Raw genomic sequence first — 27876 nt, forward strand, 5'->3', positions numbered from 1 at the left:
AGCGGTGTAGTGAGTTGGTGTCAGCTTAGGAGGGGGGGTCTGCGTTTTTGGACTCCCGGCCTTCTTACCCTGTGGCTGAACAGAATGTGCTTCGGCGTGGGGTATTTGGTGTATAGATCGACTTCGTAGCGTCCTATTCCACTGACTAGTGGGTTGATCTTATTACCCCATGACTCCGTGTACATTCGGAGTGTTTGTTTTCGTATGTGTTGCCTTATCGAGCTGACATTCGCAATTGCGTGCAGGTGGCGTATTGGTGTGTCATACGGGAGTCTAGCCGCCGCTCGAATGCATTTGTTTTGTATTAGTTCCAGCTTATCCAGGTTCGTCGTAGCAGTGTAGCCCCAGGCTGGGGCTGCGTACGCTGCGTATAGGAGGCGGCACGCCGGTTAACCTCTGGAGCTCCGTCACTGCTTTGCCTCCGTCGGTAGTACCGAAGATCACCGGAGGAGCGCTGTAATCTTATTATCCGATTCAATCAACAGGAGGACCGCCTCCTCTTCACAGCGATAGTCAACACGCCTCTCAGTTTAAAGGAGAATATGGAAATCGTTTACCGTATTGTTTATAATATATTTGGTATAAGTCTGTTAGTTCTTCAAGGGATTTTTCTTATGAGTGAAGGGAAAATTTGAAGTGCTTCGGGGATTATATAATTTAGAAGTTACTTGCCTTGGGGTACTGTCAGTTGTTGTAGTGCCAGGTGCCAAAGGCTAGTAACACGTGGGGTTAGGTGTGGATTGTATATTCGATTATGGGTTGTAATGAGGAAATGTCATTAAATGACCGGATACTGCAGTATTTGGAGAGTGTTGGAGGTTTCGACACGTATGATTTTGCTCAAAAAATTAAAGAAGACCATGTGAAAATTGTAGGAGCAGTGAAGAGCCTGTTGGCATATGATGAGGTAAGGTTCCGGAACGAATGTGTGAGGTTATGATTTTTCCACTGTTTTGTATTGTTTATTTATGGTGATCATAATCTACTCGGATTTAATTGGATATATCTTCCAGAGTTCTTTCTCTGAGTATATCAAGGGTATTTCGAATAGTATGAGTTTTATAATTTAATGGTTCAAATGCCAGTCGATAAAAACATGCTTGGCAATTTGTTCAAAGGACAGAAAGTACTTTATCTTACTGGTTATTATTCTATCATTGCTAGACAGTTTTGTATTTTGTGTGTGTGTGTGTGTGTGTGTGTGTTGTCGTGACATCTGAACTAATAGCTTCGTCAACCATAAAAAACCTCTGTGGTTGAGTTACAGATTTTGATTGTAGGACAATATTATTAGCAAGTATGTATAGTACTGATATACACAAGGCCTATTTAATGGCTAGTTTCGAAGGTTACCACGACAACTTGTTGTCAGTTTCCCGTAAGGGCTTAAGGGTACAAAATGTGCTTCATGCAAATCATATTATTATTTAATGAGTATTTTATCACTTTAATAATATGTTATAATAAAATGCACCCGGATAACAACCCTCTCATTTGCACAGTTATGGAAACATAAACCAAACCCCGTGGCACTACAGCCCTTGAAGGGCCTTGGACTACCAAGCGACCGCTGCTCAGCCCGAAGGCCTGCAGATTACGAGGTGCGTGTGGTCAGCACGACGAATCTCTCGGCCATTATTCTTGGCTTTCTAGACCAACCTTCAGGTCTAGGTAAAAATTCCTGACCTGGCCGGGAATCGAACCCGGGGCCTCCGGGTAAGAGGCAGGCACTCTACCCGTACACCACAATGCTAGTCATCTCTGAGTCACTTGGTATCAGCATTAAAAGGAAGTGCTGAACAGTATTCACATTACAGCCATATTTGCAGCTGAAGGCTAGGTGTTAAGTAGATGTCAGTGATGTTCTAGTTCTTTTGTAATGCCAGGGCACATATTTGTATGTTTTATACTGCATGTCAGCTAAGGCCTTTGGATTTGTGTATACCTCTATTTCTTTTTCGGTCTAGGAAGCCAAGAATAATTGCCAAAAGAATTAGTCGTGTTCACCACAGGACATCTCATAATCTGCAGGCCTTTGGGCTGAGCAGCATTCGCTTGGTAGGCCATGGGGTTTGGTTTGTATTTGTGTTTGCTTGCTAGTGCCTGGTAGTCATCGATAAAGACCCCTGTACCACAAAGTGTTGTGTATTACTTGTTGACAAGCTGGTTTTTGTACAACTGTAGAAAATTTATCTTGATTATCATTTTAACATTAATGCCATATAGGAGGTAAATGACAGCAGAAATGACAGAACATATCTTAATTAACCCAGGAAAGTTAGCACCACTTGGTCTTTCAAGCCAGGTTTTTTTAATTGATTCATTTCTTTACTGTATTTATTTTTACTCATTCTATATTATTTATTTTATATATATTGTATATGATGGATATATATATATCAATCAATCACCATTGATCTGCTTTTAGGGCTGTTGCCCAGGTGGCAGGTACCCTATCAGTTGTTTACCTAGTCTTCTCTTAAATGATTTAAAAAGATTGAAATTTACCAAACCTCCTTGATAAATTATTCTGGCCCCTAATTCCTCTTCCTGTAAAGAAGTATTTACCCCCCACTTTCCCAGTTCAATTCAAACTTTATTTTATGATCTTTCTTCTGTGTAGGCCTATGTGTGTTTAGGGATTCATTACATACATACGTACATTATCATTGTAGACTGTTATGCCTTTCAGCGTTCAGTCTGCAAGCCTCTGTGAATTTACTAAACGTCGCCACAATCCTCGATTTTCAACTAGTGTTGTGGCCTCATTTAGTTCTATACCTCTTATCTTTAAATCGTTAGAAACCGTGTCTAACTATCGTCGTCTTGGTGTACCTCTAGTTCTCGTACCCTCCATAGCAGAGTCCATTATTCTCCTAGGTAATCTATCCTCCTCCATTCGCCTCACATGACCCCACCACCAAAGCCGTTTATGCATACAGCTTCATCCATCGAGTTCATTAGGGATTCATTTTTATAGTTATTTTATTTTACATTTTTTTTTTTTGACCAGTGTGAGAAATTTATTTCACATATTCAAAATTAGCTGAAAATTGTGAATTGATTAACTACTGTTAATAATAATAATAATAATAATAATAATAATAATAATAATAATAATAACAACAATAATAATAATATAAGACAAAAGAATACACTATCTGCTCAGAAGTATCTAGACATGTACCAGTACTCAAAGCTGCCCTGTAAGTGTTCCTGGATATACTGTCCAGTAGTGAACATTATTATGGGGTGAGCCCATCCTTAGCCTTTACTACAACTTGAACTCTGCGGGGTGACTATCTGCCAGGTGTTGGAATGGCAGACTCTTCTTCCTGCTGCACTTAGCATTCACTGGTAAAAGATATGATTTATGGGAGAGTGCTTGAGCCTCCATCATATCTCCCAGCATACAGTCATGGTGTTAGGTGTACTATTAATGTGGGATGGTATCACATGATGTCATGTGATATTCCTGTACCACCTTGCTCAGTGCTGCTGACTCCCTGTCGGTCAACCACATAACTTACCCAATCGTGCTTTTGCTGTGGCTGTCTTCCCTCTTCACAATTATGCCCCTGACAATCAACTTGGGTAAGTTTAGAAAGGTGGAATTTCCCCAACTGATTGCTTACTAATGTGGGGACCAGTAACTATTTTATCTTCAAAGTCATTAAGCTCCCTTGTTCCACCTATTTTGCAGGTATCTCTTAGCACTGAACAACGTTGAGCCCTTGGTTTCTTTCTATTGCTTTGGTGGTCGTAGTGACGTTGAGGCAATAGTTTACAGGTACAGAGGGATGTTTGGACACTTTTGATCAGATAGTGTACATAGTATGCTTTGAGTACTTCCGTTTTTGATAGGGTACATACAGCACTAAGAAACAATTTCCTGGTCATTCAGCAGCAAGGAAATAAGAATACACAGCAAGCAGGAGCCAGCTGAGGTAGAAAGTGAATAGGCAGCATCAAGGCAGAGAACAGGGACTGTTGGTTGCACCTACTGAGATTGGTACTGGTATTAAAAGTGACTCAGAGATGATTAGCTTGTAAACATAGCAAAACCAAAATGCACTGCAGTACACGTCAGTAGTATGTTTGCAAAGAGCCTATGAATGTACGTTGCATGTGCAAGAGAAGGTGGTGCCAAAGGTGAATCAGTACCGGTATGTCAAGACACAGTTGCCAGGAGAACTTATTCAAAAATTGTGGTCGAATAATTGTTTCTTGTATAATTAGGCCTTACACTTAGGAATATAACTATTGGAATGACTCTTCATTTGTAATATAACATGCTTAGGCTATATTTATTGAGATGATGAATGAAATAATTAAACATTTCTACTTTTCTCTCCTTGATCATCTTACAATGAGGATTGTTTCAAAATAAACTGTACAGAAGCCCCATGTTGGGAACACTGAGTGAGATGTTTTTGTTTACTTTTAAACTTTGCAGCCATTAAGATCTAGGAGGCTGTGTATTGTCAGTTAAGTAAGAATTGCCGACGCATGCACTGTTGTATAAATAGAGCTCTATTATTTTAACTTTATTAACTCTTTCCATTTGGTTGAGCGCCGAACAGTTGACACCCTATACTTTACAGTAATCAACTTGCATTCCTATTGGACCATTCGACTATGATAGGAGTGTTCAAAACAGACAACATGAATCCCCTGGCATTTAAAATAAGATGCAGCTGAGGTTCCCTTTCACGTCGATTAATTACGTTGAGAATTTGATCACAGACTCTGTGAAATGAAATTAAAAGAAAAAAAGTATAGGCTGTGACTCTGCTCACGTTATTATATTGATTTAGAATGGGTATATAGGGCCTGTGTGATGACATTTGCAGAAAGTGAAAAATGTAGTGCTCGTAAGAAGACCAAAACTTGACTTTTCACAGCGATATGAAAGGGTAAAGAAGGGTCCACCTATTTAATACCAATTCAATTAGTGGTATTGAATAGGTGGACCTTTCTCTACCCTTTGATAGTGATCTATTGTCAATATGGACCATAATGAAATTCATAACGTATGATTTTCACAGTGAGTCAAGAAAGGAGTACTAGTCACTGGCAAGTATTGTTATGCCTCAACATCTGTGCATTAAAAAAAAAAAAAAGTAGAGTTAATGTCGAATGCCGTTTGCCTTCCACTGTAAAAAGCAAAGCAAAATCACCTCCATACAGGCAATGAAGGCCCTTGGAGGATTGGAAGGTAAAGGCGTCCACCATTGTTAACCTCGGCACGTGATGGGGGTAGAGTGGTTAGCTCTACGCCCGGCCGCCTTTGTCCCCAGGAATTAACCTGGTACTCATTTTTGATGTAGGCTGAGTGAACCTCAGGGCCATATGCACCTCCGGAAGTGGAAATCTTGTTTTTTAAATTTTACGACTTCCTGACGGGGATTCGAACCCATGTCCTTCCGGGGGAACCGAGCACGCCTCGGCCTGGCAGCCTTCCACTGTAGTCAATATAATTCTGAAATTCTATCCAAAAGTGAAATTAGGGAACTTATGCTCAAGGAACGTAAAAAAAAAAATTGTCCGTCTCATTGGCTGAATGGTCAGCGATGAGGCCTTCGGTTCAGAGGGTACCAGGTTCAATTCTCGACCGGGTCGGGGATTTTAATCACGTTTTATTAATTCTTCTGGCCCGGGGATTGGGTGTTTGTGTTTGTCAAAACACTTTCCTCTTCATATTCAAACAACACACTACACTACCCACCACCACAAAAACACATTACATCCCTCCATATAGGGTTGGCGTCAGGAAGGGCATCTAGCCGTAAAACATGGCAACAGCCTTATGTGCGACATAGTTCCCACCCGCGATCTCACAGATGTAGGACAAGCGAAGGAAGAAGAAGAATATAAATCAAAATTAGCTTCTTAGCAACAATAAGTGACAAAACAAACATTCTGATAAGGCAGCCATTTCATTCTTCAAGGTGATCAACATTGCTAAGAAAGATGAACATCTTGCTAAAGGGGTTTATAAAAGGATGAAGGATTTAAAAATGAAATAGAGATCATAGCTGCTATGAATGGCTACCTTGTCTTCAAAATTTATTTGGTACCAAACACTAGTTTTCAAGCAATATTCTTAATAATCTTCTTGAACTTAGGTTTACATTTGTCATTAACAAAAAAGTGAGAAAAGAAATGATAGAATAGGTATTGTGTACTCTTCTTCTTTATACATCTTTTTTCCATCTTATCGCTTCTATGTTCGTGGCAATTTTTTCCACTTGGCTCAGTCATGTATACACGCCTCTGTTAGCTGCTTTTAGTTCATATCCTCCTTAGATAACAGTCTATCCCCTGCCATTTTAGTCTTCCTCTGGGTTTTTCTTGTGTGATCTTCATCTCCAGCAGTCTTCACATGTAGGCATATCCTTTTTATCTCACATGTCCATTACTCTGCATTCTTCTTTCCAGGATCTTCCTTGATGCTTTTACTAACTTTGAAGTTCCTCTTATTACGGTATAGTACGCGCACCTTTTAGTGATACATGCACACCCTAGTGCTGAATCGGTCGACCTCGGTTATTTTTGAGATTCGTATTGGCAACCTTTGAAACACAAACTATGAATCGCTTATGCATCGCTGTGCGACATCTGGCGTACACTTTACGTACTAGTACTGTTGTTGTTTACACAGCAAAGCCAAACTATAGAATTCATGCTAGGAACAAGATTCGCATCAAGAAATGTTATATAACGTTAAATAATGTATGTGTGACACGGTTGTTGGCATAAGATAAGAAATGCTGAGAAAATTCATATCGATCGATCATATTATCGGTTCAATTCAGATTTCATTTCCATTCAGTTGGCAGTATAACTGGAACCGGGAGAGCTCCCTCGTTACTCCTCACCCCCGTACAAAGTAATATCGCTAAAAGGTGCGCAGACTATACCTCATTCCTTATTCTGTCCACTTTTGTGATTGCACGCATCCTTCTAAGCTTTTTAATTTTGGATACATTAAGCATGTTCTCCTGTGCCGTTCTTACCTCCATGTTTCATTGCTGGGTGTACTATGGTTTCATATATTTTTCCTTTCACCATTGGCTTTACGTGGCGATCACACAGCACACCTGACATTCTTTAGTTCATCCATCCTGTAGGTTCTCACTTTGTCCAAATTTTTATTCTGTGATACCTGAAGCCATCCTCTTTCAGCTTTGACTGAGTCTTTTTATAACTGTTAGGTTCTTCAGTCTGCTAAAACTAATGTTGAATACATAGGGTAAATTTATAAACTACCTGAAAATGAAAACATATGTGTGCATGCGTAAGAAAAGGGACCACTTCTCGGTCAACAGTTCACAAAATAATTGTAAAAAAACCACTCAAGAGAATAAAATGTCAAATTTTCATTTTTGATACCTATGTATTGCTTAGACCGTCATCTACTCACTGCGTGAATTTAAAAGCCCTCTGACAATAATCACTGTTAAAACATGAGGTTTATTTAATACTAAGAAAAGGGACCACTTTTCGCATCGTAAGCGAGGCTCCACATACTTACTCTCTTGCGCTCATAGCTGCACAAGCATAAGATATGATGACTTGGATATCTTATCTTATGATAAATAAACACTAGTTGGGCACTTTTAATAAAGGTAATAGGTTTCATAAACATCCTTTGTGCTCCAAACATTTCTGATACCAGTGCAGTCTTTCAGTGTATTTCATACTGTGGAGAAGTGTGCGATGAATGCATTAGTACGAAACCAGCCAATGACAACAGCTACTAAGCAAAAAATTATGACAGGAAAGAAACTAACACAATTTATCACTTCAGAGGGCAGGAGGTATGTCAGTCATTCTTTCAATTTGTATTTGCTTTTGGCTCTAAGAGGCTAAGGAAATTAAAGGAACAATTCAAGAAAGAAGGGGTGGAGCCTAAAAATTCACCAAAACGTATTAAAGACTTCTCAGATAAAATCTATTTGTTTTGATGATCGTAAACATTGCGGATGACCTAATGAATAATTTCAGTGAATATAATGCACTTGTCATGCCAGGCCGGATCCCTACAAAATGAAGAAGTGGTCTCATGCTTCTCCCAACCAGCATGTCAAAAAAGTACATACCGTGACAGTTGTAAATCATTAGAGAGAATTCCTGTATCACTCACGTCCTGGTATCCCATCTGGTGTACCTTTTGTAGTAACATAGTAGTTCGGAAACCGAAGACTGATCTTTGTATGACTTGTAGAAGCAATTAAACTGTAATAAGGAAACTGTCAATTATGGATGAGGAGGAAAAAAGAAATCTGATGGAGAAGGCTATACAACATCTTAATTACGTTTTAGCAGAGCTGACTGCTTATAAAAACACCATAGACAATTGTAGACAAGGGATTTGACAACTGGAAACTCCATTGTCTCTTTGGCCACATAGCTGTAACACAAAAACAAAGGCACAGTGCATTATAATTTTGATTTTGCCCAATAGGGGCACTTACCATACGATCTGCAACCAGTTGGACCCTTTTTCTTTCTTACAGGCTACAGGCTGTGTGAACCACTTAACAAATTTGTTGTGTACATTATTCTAGAAGCTTGTATTGCGGGTAAAGGAGTAAATACTGTCTTATCTCTTGTATATCATCTCTTGGAAAATTTTTGAGTAGGTGAGGAGCATTTAGAATTCCATGCTGATAACTGTGTTGGACAAAATAAAAATACCTTAATGAGATACCTCATATGGAGACTTATGACAGGAAAGAACAGCAGTTGAAAAATTTCTTTTTTGCCTGTGGGACACACGAAATTTCAACCTGATTTGTATTTTGGTTGTTTCAAGGGAGCATTCCGAAAAAAAATGAAAGTGAAATTATTGAAGATGTAATTAATGTTGCCCGTAAAAGTTGTCAGGTTTCTAGCTCTATTATTCCTCTTGCTGTTGGTACAGACTCCAGAAATGTAACAATTCCTACTTATGACTGGCAAAACAAGTTCTATGCTGGAATGAAGAACATTCCACAAATAACCCAGATACATCACTTTGTGTATATGAAAGAGCACCCTGGTGACAAAGAAATCCATAGTTTCTAATGAAGTACCCTACACCATCCTTCCAGAAGATCTACCGCCTGGCTTCAGTGTCATTAGTATTTAGAAATTTCATGATCCGTATTGAAGTGGGATTACAATATTTGAAATGAAGAGGGTTCCTCCTATTCAATACAAAGATGTTTATTAACGTGAAAGAATCGCATATCGTTCACATGAGGTACTAGTTTCGGCTTCAGTGACCTTCCGCAAGTAATCAAACCTCAAGGAATTAGCATCGATAGACAGATGTATCTCCATGAAAAACAAAATAGTCCCTGCATATCAGAAGATAAAAAAGACATACTATGTCCTGCTGTAACATCTTTCCCTGCTCCAACAACACCGCCACCAACCACCTCAAGTGAAAATCTTACGGAGCTGGCTTCTGTTTCTCCTCTTCTGCCAATGATTACACCATCTTCTTCTTTAAAAAGTGTAATGCCTCAAAATACAAGTAAGGCTCAGAAGAGAAAACCACCAACTCCGAGAAAATTCTCCCCAAAGAAGAGGTCTCGACCCACTTGCAGCTACTGTGGAGAGGCAGGACATCGGGACCAGACGGTGAAAGGGCATATAATATGCCCAAAACGCAGGCTTCAGCATGAATAACTGATATTCCTGTCTTATGCAGGCTGTGTTTAACGATCATTAAGGTATGTGATAATTTTTGTAAAGTGCAGTGGTGTTGCAGTTAGTTGTCATGGGGGCCTTCTGCAAGTCATAAAACCTCAGAGACTTAGCATCGATAGATATATCTCCACGAAAAAATTAGACTGTAAATAACTGTTGGTAATTTTTGTTTAAAAAATTCTATGTCTGAAACTTGTGAACATGAAAATGTAAATGCTAGCGTAACTTCTAAATAGTTTAGAAGTTATTTGTGTCACAGAGTAACTAAATTTTTTAAACGGTTCTACTGAAAAGTTGTGAAATCTTAGGTTGTAACATTACATGCTAATTTAAGGCCTTGATTTCTTTCGGAGGCATCAATTCAATTACATGATATTAGTTACATATTATGGAACACAACAGTACCTTTATCTCAATACCCGACATGTGGTCCCATTTCAAATGCACGCACACGTATGGTAACTTAACAGAGTTATACCTAAAAATGAAATGCTTTAATTTCTTTTTCAGGTATAATTCTGTTACCACATGTTTTCTTTTTCAGGTAGTTCATAAATTTTATTCAAAATTAGTTTTGGCAGCATGAAGAACCTAACAGTTACAAATTTTTGTTGATAAAATATTCTTTTCCAATTATGTTATAGTGTTTCTAAAATTTGTACTTTCTGTTAGAGGTTATATATAATATTTTATTAGCAAAATCAATGTGTTATAACCTACCACACTTCTTTTGACTATGATGGTAGTGTGTATTTAATTTTGCTGTGGGTTGTTGATTGGTTTCAGCTAGTTACGACAGAGAACAGATCCAGGACACTCTGGGCTCTGACTCCTGAAGGAAATGAATTTGTAAACGAAGGCAGCAAGGAAATGAGGGTTTTTAAACTGGTGCCGAGTGAAGGCTTGCCAATTGCTCAAGTGATGGTAAGAGCTATTTTGTGTAATAATATCTCACTATGTGTGTTGCTTTACAGTATTCTGTTTTTATATATTTTTTAATTTCCTTTGTCTCTGTATGATGGACTGTGTATTCTATAATTTAATTTATATGTTAGACTTGGTATAAATTCAGTATGGCCATCGAGGTAGACTGTACAATAGTACCGGTAGTCGAATCTTATAAATCTCGAATTATATGTAGGTGACACTGGTGAAGACCCACTAATCTTCCTTAAATAGTACTTTTGCTTTTATAATAGAACATCACGAAACGGAGCCAGGTGAAGGTAGTAATGATGGTGGTGGTGATTGTTTTGTATTTAACCCTTTCACTTTCAAGCTCTCAGCTGAGGGATGCATGAAAACTGTCAGCCATATTTAGCCCACTTCTTTTAAAATTACATGAATGGCACACCAATAAAGATATCAACATGAAAGTTATAGAGTGGAACGTGATTGTAGCGGGTGATCTCAATTTACCAAATGTCAATAGGGAAGGTAATGCAAATAATAGGATGCATGACCGACAAATGGCAAATAAATTAATATGGGAAGGGCAGCTGATTCAGAAAACGATGGAACCAACTAGAGGGGAGAATATTCTTGATGTGGTGCTGGTGAAACCAAATGAGGTCTATAGAGAAACTGAAGTAATAGATGGTATTAATGATCACAAAGCTGTTTTTGTCGTAGTTAAAAATAAATGTGAAAAAAAGGAAGGTATTAAAATTAGGACTATTAGGCAGTACCATATGGCTGATAAAACAGGCAGGAGAGAGTTTTTAAAAAGTAACTATGATAGGTGGAAAACGGTAAATAAAAATGTAAACAGACTCTGGGATGTGTAGGAATGTGAAAATAGGTTTGTACCTTTAAAGATGGTAAGGAATGGTAAAGATCCACTATATTATAACAGAGAAGTAAAGAGACTGAGAAGGAGGTGCAGGTTGGAAAGAAATAAAGTTGCAGCTGTCAAACTAGCCAAGAACCCCAAAATGCACTGATGGACAAAACATATTAGGCTTTGCCATTTCTACGTAAGGGAAGTTGTACCGGGGGGGTGTAATAAATATTGAACCGATATCGACGGAGAGTCAATTAAGTAATATGCTAACTGTACTGAAGTTTGACATTTTATAAGTGAAAGTGGACTTTCAGTAAAGTGCCTGAAGTGAATGTGATCAATCTTTATCCTTATTAATTTTTTACAATTTCTTTTTACGTCGCACTGACTCAGATAGGTCTTATAGTGATGGGATAGGAAAGGCTTAGGAGTGGGAAGGAAGCGGCCGTGGCCTTAATTAAGGAACAGCCCCGGCATTTGTCTGGTGTGAAAATGTGAAACCATGGAGAACCATTTTCCGGGCTGCCGACAATTGGGCTCGAACCTACTATCTCCCGGATGCAAGCTCATAGCTGCGCGCCCTTAACCGCACGGCCAACTCGCCTGGTATATCCTTGATGATATAGATGTTGATTCCCATAGGGAATCTGAAATATTTGTCCTGAATGAGTAAATTTATAATACCAATATAAATGGTCCGTTATTGGACATAAATTTTCCAGCTGACTCATTCCTGGTTGCCAGCGTTTCGCCCTCGTGTGCTAGGGTGGGCTCATCAGTTGGTACCTAGCACACCTACCAATACGCTGGCTAGTGCATACCGTGGAGGCCACTGCGTAGGCTAACTGGATGGCCAGCAGGCATCAATTTTTGCTGATGAGACAAAGTCTCTTAGTGCATTGGCACTGCCGGTGGCTCCAGTTAGCCTACGCAGTGGCCTCCACGGTATGCACTAGCCAGCATATTGGTAGGTGTGCTAGGTACCAACTGATGAGCCCACCCTAGCACACGAGGGCGAAACGCTGGCAACCAGGAATGAGTTAGCTGGAAAATTTATAATGTCCAATAATGGACCATTTATATTGGTATTATGGTATATCCTTATTAATATTTGAAACAAAAGGTCTTCTACAAACTTAAATATGGCTTATTCCACTTTAATATTGATACATACAGGCTTTTCTTCTTGTTTTAGTAACATTCTTACAAACCTATTATGACCTTATCAGTGAAGAGACCAGGAAGATGGCTGATGGTCTAGAATCTCATTATAGTGAAAAGAATGATATTGTAGTTCAAGAACATGAATAAATTAGTATTAGCACTTTGGTCAACACTGTAGTCTCAATTTAGTCAAAATTTGTATCATATTACTAGTAAAAGTACCCGTTCTTCATACAGATTTATGAGCAAGGATTAAAGCAATTAAATTAAGGTGGCCGGCAAGTTGTGTGCATGTTACAACACACGGTTGTAGACCATATTTACGATTTTCTCATCAGGTACATAAATATCAAGGTTATGTCCACTCGACACTTGAATAATTAATCAAGTTTACAGAGGAAGAAAGAAGGTACGAAGTTTCAACAAGTGAAAGTATTGGCACAGAAAAGGGAAAATCCGTGAAAGATGGGAAAATGAAAACCTTTTTAGGACTCGAATGCAAACCTTCAACAAATGAAGGTATTAAGAGATAAGAATATCATAGTGTTCCGTATTGAGCGAGTTCACTATTAAGTAAAAGAAGAGTTAAAAATAGTTCAAACTTTCAATAATATTAAAATAAGAAATGTAAGTTTACATTCCTGTTTAATTAAATATTCCTATTTAACTAAACTTACATTTCTTAGTTTAATAGTACTGAAAGGTTGAACAATTTTATATATTCTTTTAACTTTAAAATGATGTTATTGGCAAAGGAAAGGGAAGAGCCATGAAAGATGGGAAAATGAAAGCCTCTTGAGGCCTCAAATGCTCTGATACCATCAGGGCGGAAAAGAACAAGAGTTGGCAAAGTGAATTCGCACAGGAAGTATTAGAGGATTACAGAAGGATCCTCGCACAAGTAAGTGACACCAATGGCTGACTCAGCTTGGTGCCCGTGGTCGTCACACCAGTCGCACAGTGGGGTTCAAATATTAGAAAAATGTTACTATAAGTAAAAAATGGGAAACTGTAATGAATACTAAATGCACACAATATTAAAAAGATAGTCACTGAGCTCGATAGCTGCAGTCATTTAATTGCGGCCAGTTTCCAGTATTTGGGAGATAGTGGATTTGAACCCCACTGTCGGCAGCCCTGAAGATGGTTTTCCGTGGTTTTCCATTTTCACATCAAGCAAATGTTGGGGTTGTACCTTAATTAAGGTCACAGCTGCTTCCTTTCAACTCCTAGCCTTTTCCTGTCCCATCGTCACCATAAGACCTATGTGTGACGATGCGACGTAAGGCAACTTGTAATAAGAAAAGGATTGTCTAAGCCTGCTGTCACACAGAGCATCGAACAGTCAAGAGCAACCAACTGCCATCGAGTACTAATGACTAAATTCATTTACCTTGTCACACTGGCCATCGATCGACAGGGATCGACTGCACGGAAACAGCTGATACTCCCATCCAGTACCGTACAGGCTACAGACGTATTCATATTCACGAGCAGAAAAGAATGTGTTGTGAACGCAATAATTTGGGTGAAGATATTATTCTAACATATGAATACATTAGGAGAAAGGAAAGAACCAGACGATCGCAGTGGACAAGGCAAAGACCCATGGAGAATTCCACCAACGTATGCCTTCGTTGTGGAATGACGAAGAAAATTTCGGGAACTAGTACCAAATGCCCATCAGTAATTATAAGGAATTAGTGGGGGGAAAAATGAAGTCACTAAAAAACATCAGGCAAATAAATTACAGGAAAAGTATAAGTTTTGAGGAAAGGCTGACAGTATCGTTAAGTTCAATATTGACAACGATTTTTTAAGGTTTAAAGTCAGAAGCAATGTTCACCTCCGAAACAACTATATCCATGACAAAATATATCAAATAAAAGATTAGTGGCAGGTACATTTCTTTGCATTCTACAGGTTGCTAATAAAGTATTGATAAAAAAAGGACTGAAAACAATGGAGGCATTTATGTACATCAATTGGAATTCATAATTTGAAGGTACTACAATTAACAGTGGAAATATATTTATTTAGGCATACAGGTTTCTGGACATTAGGGACTCATACATGTCTGCATCTTACAGATTTAGGATTGCTCACAGTACATCAGCAGATTTTTACCTATTATATGTGATGCCATTCATAGAGCACTACAGCCATAATTCTTGACAGGGTGAAAATTGCAACAAAAGCCTCACAACAGTGGCCCATTGTACTTCAAATATAAGACTAATACTATATTTTATGCTTATTTTTTAATGATGCTGGTTCTTGGGACACAACTACTGTCTTTTTAGATGAAATATCATCTGAGGTGTTTATTAGATGGAGGTTAACAGCTTTTTAATTTTTTTCATACCACTTGGTGAGACCTCATCTACCAAAATAAGAAATATATGAAGAAATGCTTCCAGTCAAAATTTACATTATACCTAATGTAGAAATAGTGTGTCAAGTTTCATTACAATCCTGTAAATAATTCTAAAAGAAAGAAAAATGTACTTATGTTCTGAATATTGTGAAAATGAGAAAAACAAGGAAGAGCAATGGAGTTCATTGCACTGTTTCTCCCCCTCATGATCCTCTGCAAATCTCTTCTTGCCTCTCCTCTTCTTTGTTATTGTGCCATGTTCAGAACAGTAGCATATTGCTTTCATGACAAGCATGTTGCTGAATTTCTGTACTGTCTTTTGTGCAAAGAACCCAGGTCCAACTCCAAATTTTTTGCAAGAATGACAATCCTGTCATAATTTATATCATTGAAGACTACAGCATCTTGAAAAGCAGCTAATTTTACCAAATGGCTGTGAAGAAAGGTTGTCTATGGACATCTCTTTCAAAGTAAAAAATTTAAATTCTCATTAGGGTGCTGTGTATTCACATATGTGTGCATTTCTTGAGGAGTTCTGGTAAGGCTAGTGCTCTGTACACTAGATTAATAACTATAGGAAAAGCTTCTGGAATATTGTTCTTATGAGTAAGTTGGCAGTGTAATAGACTGATACTTGTCACAACTACATGTAAATTACACACAAGGTCTTGTTTATCACCCTCATCACTATGCATAAAGTACTGTCTCCCCAAACTTTGCACGGGCAAGCTGATCTAATTGCTCACTTGCCAATAATAAACCTATTAATCTAAATCCTGCACTTCCATCCAAGTTACTGGTAAACTCCTTGGTACAGAGTGACAACTTTTTCCATAAAGGTCTGGTAGCACTCTTTCCTACCTCAATGTTGATTTTGCCTTTCTTTATATTTTTCGTATGCATCTTCTTTACTGATGTGAAAACTACCAAGCCTATCTATCCATCCTGAAATACTTTCCTTATGAATCAGTTGAAGGAAAATGAAAACTTTGCCTTCAATTTCACCAAAAATGAGAAGCAAACAATAATAGGTGTTGCTCAGGTGGTAAATGATTTCATTTTGCTATATCGTACATTGCCTGTCAAAATTATTTGTAAATATTGATTATATGTATTGGGGCCGATGACCTCGATGTTAGGCCCCTTTAAACAACAAGCATCATCATCGTCATCATTGATTATATAAAATAATGTTTGACAGAGTAGGGTGCTTGGCTCTTGTAAAATCTTGGATTAACTTACAGGGTAATTAATCTACTCAACCTTTTATTACAAGCATGTAACTGTCATATGTATATATTTTTTATAAATATGTACATTTTCTGCCATCATATCCCCTTAATATCATATCACACAAAATGCAGATTTTTATTTTGTAGATTAAAATCTACAAAACTTTGGTAGAAACACCTGTCAAAACAGTTACAAATTAATTTTCCACCTTTGTTTTTCATTGTTTACATGGATCTACAGCACAAGAAAGAAAAGAATGGGTCTACCTTGATGCCCTCAGTAGGCCTATATGTTATTAATACGTTATAAGTAACAGACATGAAAGTAGTGAGAATGATTGCTGGTTCAAACAGGTATCAATGCCAGGAGAGTACTTGGAATGAGGAGATAAAGGCTAAGTTACAAAGGTATAAGGTGGCAGGGAGGGATTCAGTTAGGTATAACTGTAGTAAGAAGTTTGTCCTATGTGAACGACTTGGTCTACTGAAACCGTGTAATCTTGCAACTGTAAAAAAAAGATGCAATGAATATGACATGAAAATTAATAATCTATGTAATGCATATTCGTGTGCTTTTCTAATAATAATAAAATTAGTCTTCTCAAGACTAAAGTGATTGCAGTAGGGAAGACACTTAAAAGGAAACTGAATTTCAGGTTGGGAGTACAAAACTGGAACAAGTAGATAATTTCAAATAGTTATTTAAGATATGTATTCTCCCAAGATGACATTATAGTAAGCAACATTGAATATGGGTGCAGTAAACCTAATGCAATGGGCTTGCATATGCAATCAACAGTAATCTGTGTGAAGCCAGTCAGCTCCTGGACAAAACTGCTCGTATCTATACACTGGTCTGGTTTCAGACCACCTGTGCTGTACAAACCTAGTGCAATGAGCTTGAATTTGCAATCAACAGTATACCGTAAGAAGGAAGTCAGTTCTTGGACAGAACTATCAATACACCGGTCTGGTTTCAGACCACCTGTGCTGTACAACTGCTTACTACATACACACAGAAAGGACCTACTACCAGTATTTCAAAATAGGCTACTCCTTTTTTGTAAACCATACATGTTCTACCACATAAAATATACAAATTAAGTTGTAATAATGCTAATAATTAATAAAAATTGGAGTTAGGGTTACTTTCCCACTATGTGCTAATACACACAACTCACTGAGGATTCCAATAAATGTTGATAGATAAGTAGAAGGAAAACTGATTTAATTTAAAAAGTAGAACATTTCTCAAGGACATAATTTTTTTTAGATTCTTTCTTGATCTAGCATTGTATACAACAGTTCCTTAATTTTAACTCTGAAAACCTTTCGACCTAGTTCACTCAGTCTTTCCATCTCATCATGAAGACACTAAAATTAACATTGATTATGTTTTCTTTTCAGTTTTCAGTATCTTTTCAAAATATTTACTTAACATATCACTGCCATTTTCACATTTCTGTTTCTTCTTTTTCTTTTTTTTTTTAAACTGCTGGCAAAGCTGTTTGTAGAAGCAGAACTCACTGGACTGGAAGTTGAAGTCCCTTCAATAATTACTGAACTGCAGGATGTAGACCTGTCCAACACAAATTATTTCTGCCTCCTCCTCCTCCTCCTCCATTTCAGCTTGGTGAGAAGGCTCTCCTACACCAGGTGCCACTTTCATAGGTGTGTTTGTTATAGAACTGAAAAAGAAAAAAGATGAACAATATATTAATGCAATTCTTCTAAATTGGAGCTACATTTTAGTCTGCACACAAGCCTCATTGAAACTAAAAATAATTATTTTAGTAAGATGATTGTTAGGTTAGATTAGATTATATTATATTATATTACTAAGAGTTATATCTGATACATTAATGAACAGATGGGTAGAACTTTGGCCTACAGACAGAAATTTCCCCCGCACTCTTTCACAACTAGAACACTGGTCTGTAGTGTAGGCCTACTTTTAAAAATAAATATTACAGAATTGTACCTTCATTTTAGTAAGATGATTGTTAGGTTAGATTAGATTATATTATATTACTAAGAGTTATATCTGATACATTAATGAACAGATGGGTAGAACTTTGGCCTACAGACAGAAATTTCCCCCGCACTCTTTCACAACTAGAACACTGGTCTGTAGTGTAGGCCTACTTTTAAAAATAAATATTACAGAATTGTACCTTCTTCCAGCAATGAAGGGTTCCAGAAAGTTGAGGGCAATGAAGTAGACCCATTTTTTGTTTTCTGTACAGCAGAACCTGGGAGGGGAGGGGGTATGTTATCTCTCCAAGTTTGATACCCTGCCCTCAGAATTTGCCATATTTTGGCACAACTTTTTCCTGAAACAATGAATTTGAATATTGTGACAAAGGAAATATGCTTGTAGTACTTATGGCATACACTTACTTGTCATTAAAACAAACAATGCTGTTCATTTCATTAGATAGGCCTACGGGATGGAGGGTAGGAAAGCACTGCTATGTTTTCCAAACATTTCTTCAATTAAGTCATAAGAATGATAATTACTACTTCTCCTAGTGTAACTTTCTTTACCAATCTATTCCATATAATATATTTTATTAATAATTAATCTAAGATAACACTACTCGTAATATAATCATAATAAATCTAATAATTACCAGTTTTCTTCCCAATTCTCAACGCTATAAAATGCCATACGAAATTTATGGTCTCCCTATTACTATATCCAGGGAGTCTAGGATTATACAACACTTCGTTTTCATACACTAGGCAAATAAATGTTTCGATTTCATCAACAGAACACAATGTTATGTCCGCCATTATCGAACGACTGCGACTGAAAAACAAACGCTCGTAGTTGATCGCTGACAATCGATGCTGTGTGATAGGTGCCACTGCCTTCTGTAGGTTTGTTTCCTTAGTCAGTTGATCGCAGTCGTTCGATCGATCCAGTGTGACAGCTCCTTAAGACTACACAAAATGAAATGTGATGTCTATACATACTAAATATGAATACTAAACCTACACAGTATTAAAAAGATAGGAACACGGAATATAAATATGGTAATGATGCAAAATGGAATGTGAATTTGAAGAAAATGCTTCACTTGATTTCAAAAGTAGCCGCTATTTTTTACTACGTAAATGTCATACAGATTGACCTACAAAGTGCAAACGGATTACATAAGAGATCCAAGCACATAGGAGAAAGTGCTGAAAATGAGCAAAAGTTATGGTCGCCTGCTACTGAAGAGGGAATAAGTTTCTAAAGGAACATAAAGTATGGGAATAGGTAGATCTTAAGAAAGTGATCTCCTGCAAATGGGTTTTCAAAGCAAAATGAGATGGTGTTGGAAATGTCCACACGTATAAGGCCCGTTTGATAACTCAAGGTTTTCGCAAAAATTTGGAGAAGATTTCATTGAAATATGTGCACTCGTTAACATGAGACTGTTAGAGTTTTATTCACTGTAGCTGCACAAAAATGTTTCCATGTTCGACATTTGGATGTCAAATCTGCATACTTGAACGGTGAATTAACAGAAGATATATATGGAGCGGTGATAACCAGGTCAGGAAAGCAGAGTAATCAAATCATTAAAAAAAAAAAACAGTCAATACGGATTGAAATAGTCTGCACATTTGTGAAATAAAAGGCTCAAGAAGTTTTATTGAAGTTGTGGTTTCAACAAGGAAAGACTGATCGATGTCTGTTTTCTCAAAGAGAAAAGGATGTTCTGTTACATATACTGTATTTTGTAATACGTGGATGACTTGCTGGTGGATCTTCAGAATTAACAGCAGGCAAGGGTTGGTCGAGAACTACTAACTTATTTAGATATGAAAGACTTAGGTGATGTAAAACATTATTTGGGAATCCAGGTTGAATTAAAAACAGATGGATATTTTTTTAACCAGAGATAAAAAATTGCAGTTTCTTATCTGCAGAAACAACTTATAGCTCAGATAAAAAAATAATACAGCATACAGAAACGTAATAGGATCGTTAATGTATTTAGGTACACTATCAAGATCTGACATTGTTACGACAGTTGGCATTCTTAGCCATTGTGTTGAAAGTCCAAAGTAAAGTGATTGGAATGCTGTGAAGCAGGTAATGCATTACCTTGCTGTAACAATCCATAAGATTTTTCTTTCACGGAAATTTAGAGTTGGAATGTCATGTGGTTGCTGACTGGGCTAGTGACAGGATGAACTGAAAATGGACAATAGGGTATGTATTCTTGCTTGAAAAAGGGAAAATTGCCTAATCTAGTCACAAACAAACTTCTGTTGCAGTGTCAGCAACAGAAGCAGTGTCTGTAGCTAGACAGGAGTTATTGTGGCTCAAGCAGTTAATCACAGATTGTTGAGCCAGTTAACTTGTTTGAAGATAATTATGGTTGCATTCGACTGATTGATTGAAGTGTTTCTGGAGCTCGAACATCTGTCATCATCATGTTATGGGATCTACATGAGAAGGGATTTTTCTTTTGTTTATGGATGTGTGAAAAGGCACCTCTTTCATGGTTTTCAGAAGCAGTTTACCTTTTCAAATTGTAAAAAAGTCTTTACAGATTGAAACAGTCCGCACATTTGTGGAATAAAAAGGCTTTCAAAAAGTTTTATTGTTAAGCTCAGGTTTCAGCTAGGAAGGGCTGACCGATGTCTTTATTCCCGTAGAGAAACGGATGTTCTTTTGCATAAATTTTGACTTTCTTACAATTTGAATACTCTCATTTTCATGACCCGGTCCTTCAAAACCTTATTGCTGTACCAATCAATAGTAGCATTAATGTCTGAGATATTGGTCTTGCTAGCTGCATACAAACTTCCGGAAATGGATAAATCAAAGATATTACATACATACATTAACTATATTCACTTTAACTTCATTATATTATATTAACTTTATTAACTTTTCTCTTTGTTACTGTTAACCTTTCCTCCCTTCATGTTGAAACTTCTCGTCAATACCTCGCAGCCGAGATTCATAAACTATGTTAATGTTATTTGCTTTACGTCCCACTAACTACTTTTTAAGGTCTTCGGAGACGCCGAGGTGCCGGAATTTAGTCCGGCAGGAGTTCTTTTATGTGCCAGTAAATCTACCGACACGGGGCTGTCGTATTTGAGCACCTTCAAATACCACCGGACTGAGCCAGGATCGAACCTGCCAAGTTGGGGTTAGAAGGCCAGCGCCTTAACCGTCTGAGCCACTCAGCCCGGCGATTCATAAACTAGTGGTATGAGGGATAATACAAACTTGAAGGGATATTCGGTTAGAGAGAGATCTTCCTTAACTGCAGTATAACTTGATCTGCAGCCCAGTACACAGCACGAATGACCCGTTTCGTTAAAGGTTACATTCTGGAAATGTACTATTATGTACAATATTATATAAACTACGTATACTTTTGTATACACCTCTAACACTACACAATATTAATAATTTGTTAAAGACTCTGTATATACTTAAATAACGTGGTTGAATTAGTTCTTCTTAACCTATATACACCATGTAAATACCGGGTGGTCCACCAGCAACTTGCGATCCAGTTTTATGCATCTTTTCACATTTACTACAATTCTGAAAGACATCGGTCCCTCTCCCTAAACTGCGGTAATATAATGAGATGTGTGTTTATGGGCTAGAAGAAGCAGGTATCATGAGCGCTACTATTAATTCATTATGGGTACCTCGAATGAACTGGTAAAACTAGTACAGATACGCATAACACGTACTTTAAAACAGGAGGTGGACGCACAGACAGGGAGCACGGTACTGTATAGACTGAGAAGTGAACGCCGTAGATCAAGTGTTGCAGTAGCTCACATGGCTATCGCACGGTAGGATGTGTGATTGTTGACATTGTTCAAGGGTTAGAAGGTTCAAGTCCCATTCAAGTTTTTTTTTTTAAAGCCAGTTAGTTGCCTGGGATGTGGCAAGGTTGTATACTTAATACCGGTATTATTCACAGACTGTTTATTTGGTCCTGAAAAGGGCTGTTGGTATGGAGCTGGTTTGATAGAGATTAGGAAACACGGGACAGGATTTCTGTTATCCATGTCGTTTAACGTCGCAAACTGACGACCTCTGTGGTAGATACAGAGCTGCGCATGATGTTGTAAGGACCATCTGGCCCGTTGGAACATCTCTGGTGAAACGGGTCAGCATGCCTTGATGATGAGCTGATTAAGGTGACGAGAACTGGCCAGCTCCTGTGCTTACACCAGTTGTTTTACCTGGCCCCACAGAAAAAATCCAGGGGCGTAAGGTCAGGCAACCTGGCAGGGCAGGGGACAGGTCCTCCCCATCTTATCCATTTTTCAGGATACGTCGCATGGAGATGGTTCCGGACGACCGCTGCCGCGTGCGGTGGAGCTCCATCATGTTGAAACCACATCCTGCAGTTGTCAAGGAGTAGCATATGTTCCAAAAACGGTGGTAGTTCATCTCGGAGAAACCACATATAGCGTTGGCTAGTCAGATGGCCCTCAAGGAAATGGGGACCGATGAGGTGATCACCTGATTCCACACCATACGTTCATGCCCCACTGTATCTGAAAAGCTGTCTGTTGCACCCAATGAAGATTATCAACACTCCAGTAATGCATATTATGGTGATTAACGGTTCCATTCTTGTGGAATCGTGCTTCGTCCGTAAATAAGAGAGTCGCTAGAAAAGCAGGATCAGTGTCCACATGCTGTAGGATCCATTGACAGAACGCCACCCGGCCATTGAAATCATGACCATGGAGCTCCTGGTGAAAGTGCAGATGGTGCGGGTGAAACCAGTGGGTATACAATATCCGCATAACAGACGCTCGGCTGATGTTCGTCTACTGTTCAATGGCCAATGTGCTAGTATGAAGGTTACGCCAAATAGCATCAAACATGACCTCTTCATTGTCAGTAGACATCATGGGATCTCAAACAGGTCATGTCCTTCCCAGGGATGCAGTATCCCGCAGGTGTTTTTCCACACTCCGAAATGTTATGCCCGTCTGTTATATTGAAATAACAAATAACGTAGATCAACCTAATCAATACAATACAAGTAAATAGGTTGAACTACGTTACTTGTTATTTCGATTTAATTGTGATACAGTTCAATATGGAACATCATGAAATTTTTATCTTTAAATGCCCGTCTGTTGTCGTCTAGCTGGATAGCGTTCTTGGTACAGACCTTGTGCCTGGTATGCATTCTGTCTAGCTTCTGTACAGATAAGTAACATATCCACATATTCGTCGCTGGAATACATATCGAGGCAGTGAATAAACTTTGTGTTGTGAATTGCTTCGAAGGAGAAGAGTTTGCGCAGCTACATTCTTACCTGCCATCGCATGTTGTTATCATTCCAGTAGGGCATACTTTGCCCTACCTGTGGTCTACGAAGCTTGGAACATGTATGACGTAGCTAACTGGCCACAGACCATCATCTCATCCTCGTCCATCCCAGCACTATACCCATTGCAATGATACATACGGTCTTTTACAGGGTCAAATAAACAAATCAGTCCTTGGAAGCTATTAAATATGCAACCTGACCACATCCCAGGCAACTGGCTGTTAAAAAAATTCTTATGTGGGATTCGAATCTCCTACCTCGAGCACTGTCCACTTTCACATATCTCCCGGCCCGCTTGCTATGTGAGCTACTGCGACACTTGACCTATGGCGCCCACTTCTCAGCCTATACAGTACTGTGCTCCTGGTCTGTGCGTCCACCTCTTGTTTTAAAGTACATGTTCTGCATATCTGTACTCGTTTTACGGGTTCATTCGAGATTCTCATTATGAATTCATAGTGGTGCTCATGATTCCTGTTGTCTTCTAGCCTGTAGACACACATCTCATTATATTACCCTGAGTTAGGGAGAGAGACTGATGTCTTTCAGAAATGTAGTAAATGTGAAGGGATCCATAAAAATGGATCACAAGGAACTGGTGGACCACTCGGTATAATCATGGGTGAACCACATGTCCCTTACAACCATCTAAATTCCATGCCTTTCAATATTATTATTATTATTATTATTATTATTACTATTATTATTATTATTATTATTATTAACTTTATTGGCCACATTGGACCACTTGAGTCTTCCATGTACAGTACACTTTTTCTTTGAAGGTTGTACTGTTTGATTCTTATCTGCCCAGTACTTCTTCATTCGTTGTGATCGCAGTGTTCTTAATTCGTCTGAAATCTCTGCAGGCCTTCTGTGCATCATTTCAGTTGAAAATTTGATTCCTAAGAAGGGTGGGACCGGGTGAGTTGGCCGTGCTGTTAGGGGCGCGCAGCTGTGAGCTCGTATCCGGGAGATAGTGGGTTCGAACCCCACTGTTGGCAGCCCTGAAGATGTTTATCCGTGGTTTCCCATTTTCACACCAGGCAAATGCTGGGGCTGTACCTTAATTAAGGCCACGGCCGCTTCCTTCCCAATCCTAGGCCTTTCCTGTCCCATCGTCGCCGTAAGACCTATCTATGTCAGTGAGACGTAAAGCAAATAGGAAAAAAAAAAGTAGGGTGGTAATTTTATTCTTGTACTCTGTATCTGTAATTTCGAGTCCAACTGTTTTAAGATCCTTTTGAATTTCTTTGATCCAATGCCCTCCTGTCTTCTTTCCCAGGATTTCTCATCACTAGTTGTCGTAAAATCCTGTTTTCTGGTAATCGTAAGATGTGAAAGAAATAAGAGATTCTTTTCTTCTCCATCGTGCTGGTAACTGGGTCAATCTCTCAATAGACAGTTTCATTGGGGAGGATTCTCCAGACTCCTTCAACCTGGTACTTTTTTTGCAGAAGTTATAATTCCTCTTTCAGTTCTGAGGAGCTGATTAGTTCTTCTTTAATTTTTAATTTGGAGCAAGGTTTTGCAAGCATCAGTGGCTGTGGGCAAAGTTACACTTTTGTAGTTTTGGATCTTAGTGTCTATTGACAAGCATTTTTTTTAATAAGTTGACCAGGTTAGAAATTGTGCTGTTTTCATTTTGTTGGTTCTATTTATCCATGTTGCTTTCTAGCTTAAGTTATGCATAATGATTTCTCCAAGTATTTAAATTGTAGAACTATGTTAATTTTTTGATCATTTATGATAACTTCATTTATAAACCCTTTGGGGTTACATTGGCATGATCTCAGTTAAACCTATTTTTAATGCAATTTTCTGGAGACTGGTGATCTGAGCATGGACTTCATCCATGTCAAGGGCTAAAAAGCTAAATCATCGGCAAACCCTAGGCAGTTTGTCCTTATTGAAGGTTTTGCTCCAATTTTGATTTTAGGTGGGTTTTCTTTTTGCCAAATTTTCATGATGTAATCTAGAGCCACATTGAAATGCAGTGGGGATAATCCGTCACTTTGTCTGAGGCCTGTATTTATTGTAAAAGCATTTGACATTCCTCCCCTGAACTTTACATTTGAAATTTTGTTGGTTAAAGTTAGTTCAGTTCACTGGGCGAGTTGGCAGTGTGGTTAGGAGCGCGCGGCTATGTGCTTGCATCCGGGAGATGGTGGGTTCGAATCCCACTGTCGGCAGCCCTGAAGATGGTTTTCCGTGGTTTCCCATTTTCACACCAGGCAAATGCTGGGGCTGTACCTTCATGAAGGCCATGACCGCTTCCTTCTAACTCCTAGGCCTCTCCTATCCCATCGTCGCCATAAGACCTATCTGTGTCGGTGCGACGTAAAGCCACTAGCAAAGAAAAGTTAGTTCAATAATTTTTGTTGATTTAGGATGAAGTCCATATGATCTGAGAATTTTTGAAAGAGTGGGTCGCCGGGCTGAGTGGCTCAGACAGTTGAGGCGCTGGCCTTCTGACCCCAACATGGCCGGTTTGATCCTGGTTCAGTCCGGTGGTATTTGAAGGTGCTCAAATACGTCAGCCTTGTGTCGGTAGACTTACTGGCACGTAAAAGAACTCCTGCGGGACTAAATTCCAGCACCTCGGCGTCTCCGAAAACCATAAAAGAGTAGTTAGTGGGATGTAAAACAAATAACATTTAAAAAAAAATTATTATTAAAGAGTGGGTCTGTGTATGCTATCATAAGCCTTTTTGAAATCTATGAATGAAATGAACAGCTGTTTATTTCTGTATTTGTAATACGGTATTCCATTATTAGTTTCAGGCTGAGAATTTGGTCTAGGCAACTTCTGTATGGGCAAAATCCTCCTTGGTATTCTCCAAGTTGTGGTTCCAGAATGTTTTTTATCGTATTGTAAATTATGCAGGAGAAAGTTTTGTAAGTGCAGTCCAAAAGTGTTATTCCTCTGTAATTGTCTGGATTAGTTTTATCTCCTTTTTTGAGTAATCGATGAATTACGTGTAAGGTCCAATGTTCTGGGATTTTCTCTGTGATCCGCATTTTGACTAGATGTTGATGTAGATTTATGATTGTTAGTTTCCCTGTGTTTTTCCAGATTTCTGCAAAGACTAGGTCTTCATCACATGGCTTATAATTTTTTAGTTCCTTAATTGCAAATTCTACCTCATTAATCTATTTGATCTGGGGTGGTTAAAATGGGTGTGTCAGTATTTACTTCCAACGTTTCCAGTGGGTCATCGCAATTTTAAAGTTTTTTGAATGTCTCTGCGAGGATTTCTGCATTTTTTTATCACTATGGGCTAATTTTCCTGATTTATCTCTCAGCATTAATATTGGGAGGTTATATTTTTTAAGGTATTTGCTGAAGTTTTTATAATAATCTCATTATTGTTTTTTGTTAAACTCTTTTCTACCTTTTCTAAGGTATTTTTAAGATATTTACTTTTGGTTTGTCTGATGATTTTGTGGGTTGATTTTCTTTGTTTTATTAGTTCTAAATTTGATTTGTCTGACTTTGGGGCTGATGATTTATCCAAGCTTGGTATCTTCTCTCAATTGCCTGTTCATATTCTTTATTCCACCATTCATGTTTTTTTTTTCCTAGGATTTGTTGGAGCTAACTCTTCTGCTATCGATTTTAGTTTGGTGGTCAGTTCTTCTAATGTATTAGTGTTGACAGATCCTTCCCCTGTTTTCCTACAGTACTCACTATTACTTATTAAGGTGGTAGGGTCAAATTGTTTTCTATTTTTACATGGGGGTCTTTTCTTAAGCCTTGGAATTAATTTTATTTTGATCTAAACTACATAGTTTGGGTATAACTCGGCAACAAATCAAAGACAGAAAAGAGAAGAGGATTTTGAAGAACAAAAGCATAAGTCTCAAACTAAAAGTAGTTGAACGGAAACAATATACTATATCGGACACACAAAGGGCTTCCAGGTCGGAGAGGATGAAAAAGTTCTGGGAGAAGAAGAAGAAGAAGAAGAAATTAACTCAAATGTATTGATTTCAGTGCTCCAATGTGGGCGTAAAATATGTAAATAAATAAATAATAAACTACATAGTGATCTGACCCTGAGTCTCCCCCCCCCCCCCTTCCCCCTTGGACTTTGACATTGTACATTTCACGATGGTAAAATTTATCCATGAAAACATGGTCCAGTTGCCATTTACCTTTTTTGAAATGAGGATGTTTCCAAGTTTTTAATTTGTGAGGTTTCCTTTTAAAGTATGTTGATTTTGAGGTAAGATTGTGGTTTCTGCATAATTCAATCTTGGACCTTTTTTATTCTTCCTCTTAT

The 27876-nt window shown here is 38.2% G+C and overlaps 1 protein-coding gene across 7 annotated transcripts in view; it reads left to right on the forward strand.

Annotated features, from left to right (window-relative positions):
- Positions 1 to 491: 491 nt before the first annotated feature.
- The window catches only part of alpha-PheRS (phenylalanine--tRNA ligase alpha subunit), a 165337-nt gene continuing 137952 nt past the window's right edge, over positions 492 to 27876 (forward strand). For 6 of the 7 annotated variants that reach the window (XM_067138100.2, XM_067138103.2, XM_067138104.2 and 3 more), the window contains exons 1-2: positions 492 to 907; positions 10489 to 10626. In XM_067138100.2, coding sequence (XP_066994201.2) covers positions 755 to 907; positions 10489 to 10626 — 291 coding nt within the window. In that variant the 5' untranslated portion in view covers positions 492 to 754. Of the gene's footprint in view, positions 908 to 10488; positions 10627 to 27876 lie in introns of those variants that run through there. The other variant, XM_067138102.2, reaches the window with a different exon arrangement.

Source organism: Anabrus simplex, chromosome 1, assembly GCF_040414725.1.
Source record: "Anabrus simplex isolate iqAnaSimp1 chromosome 1, ASM4041472v1, whole genome shotgun sequence".
In the NCBI taxonomy this organism is placed as follows: Eukaryota; Metazoa; Arthropoda; class Insecta; order Orthoptera; family Tettigoniidae; genus Anabrus; species Anabrus simplex.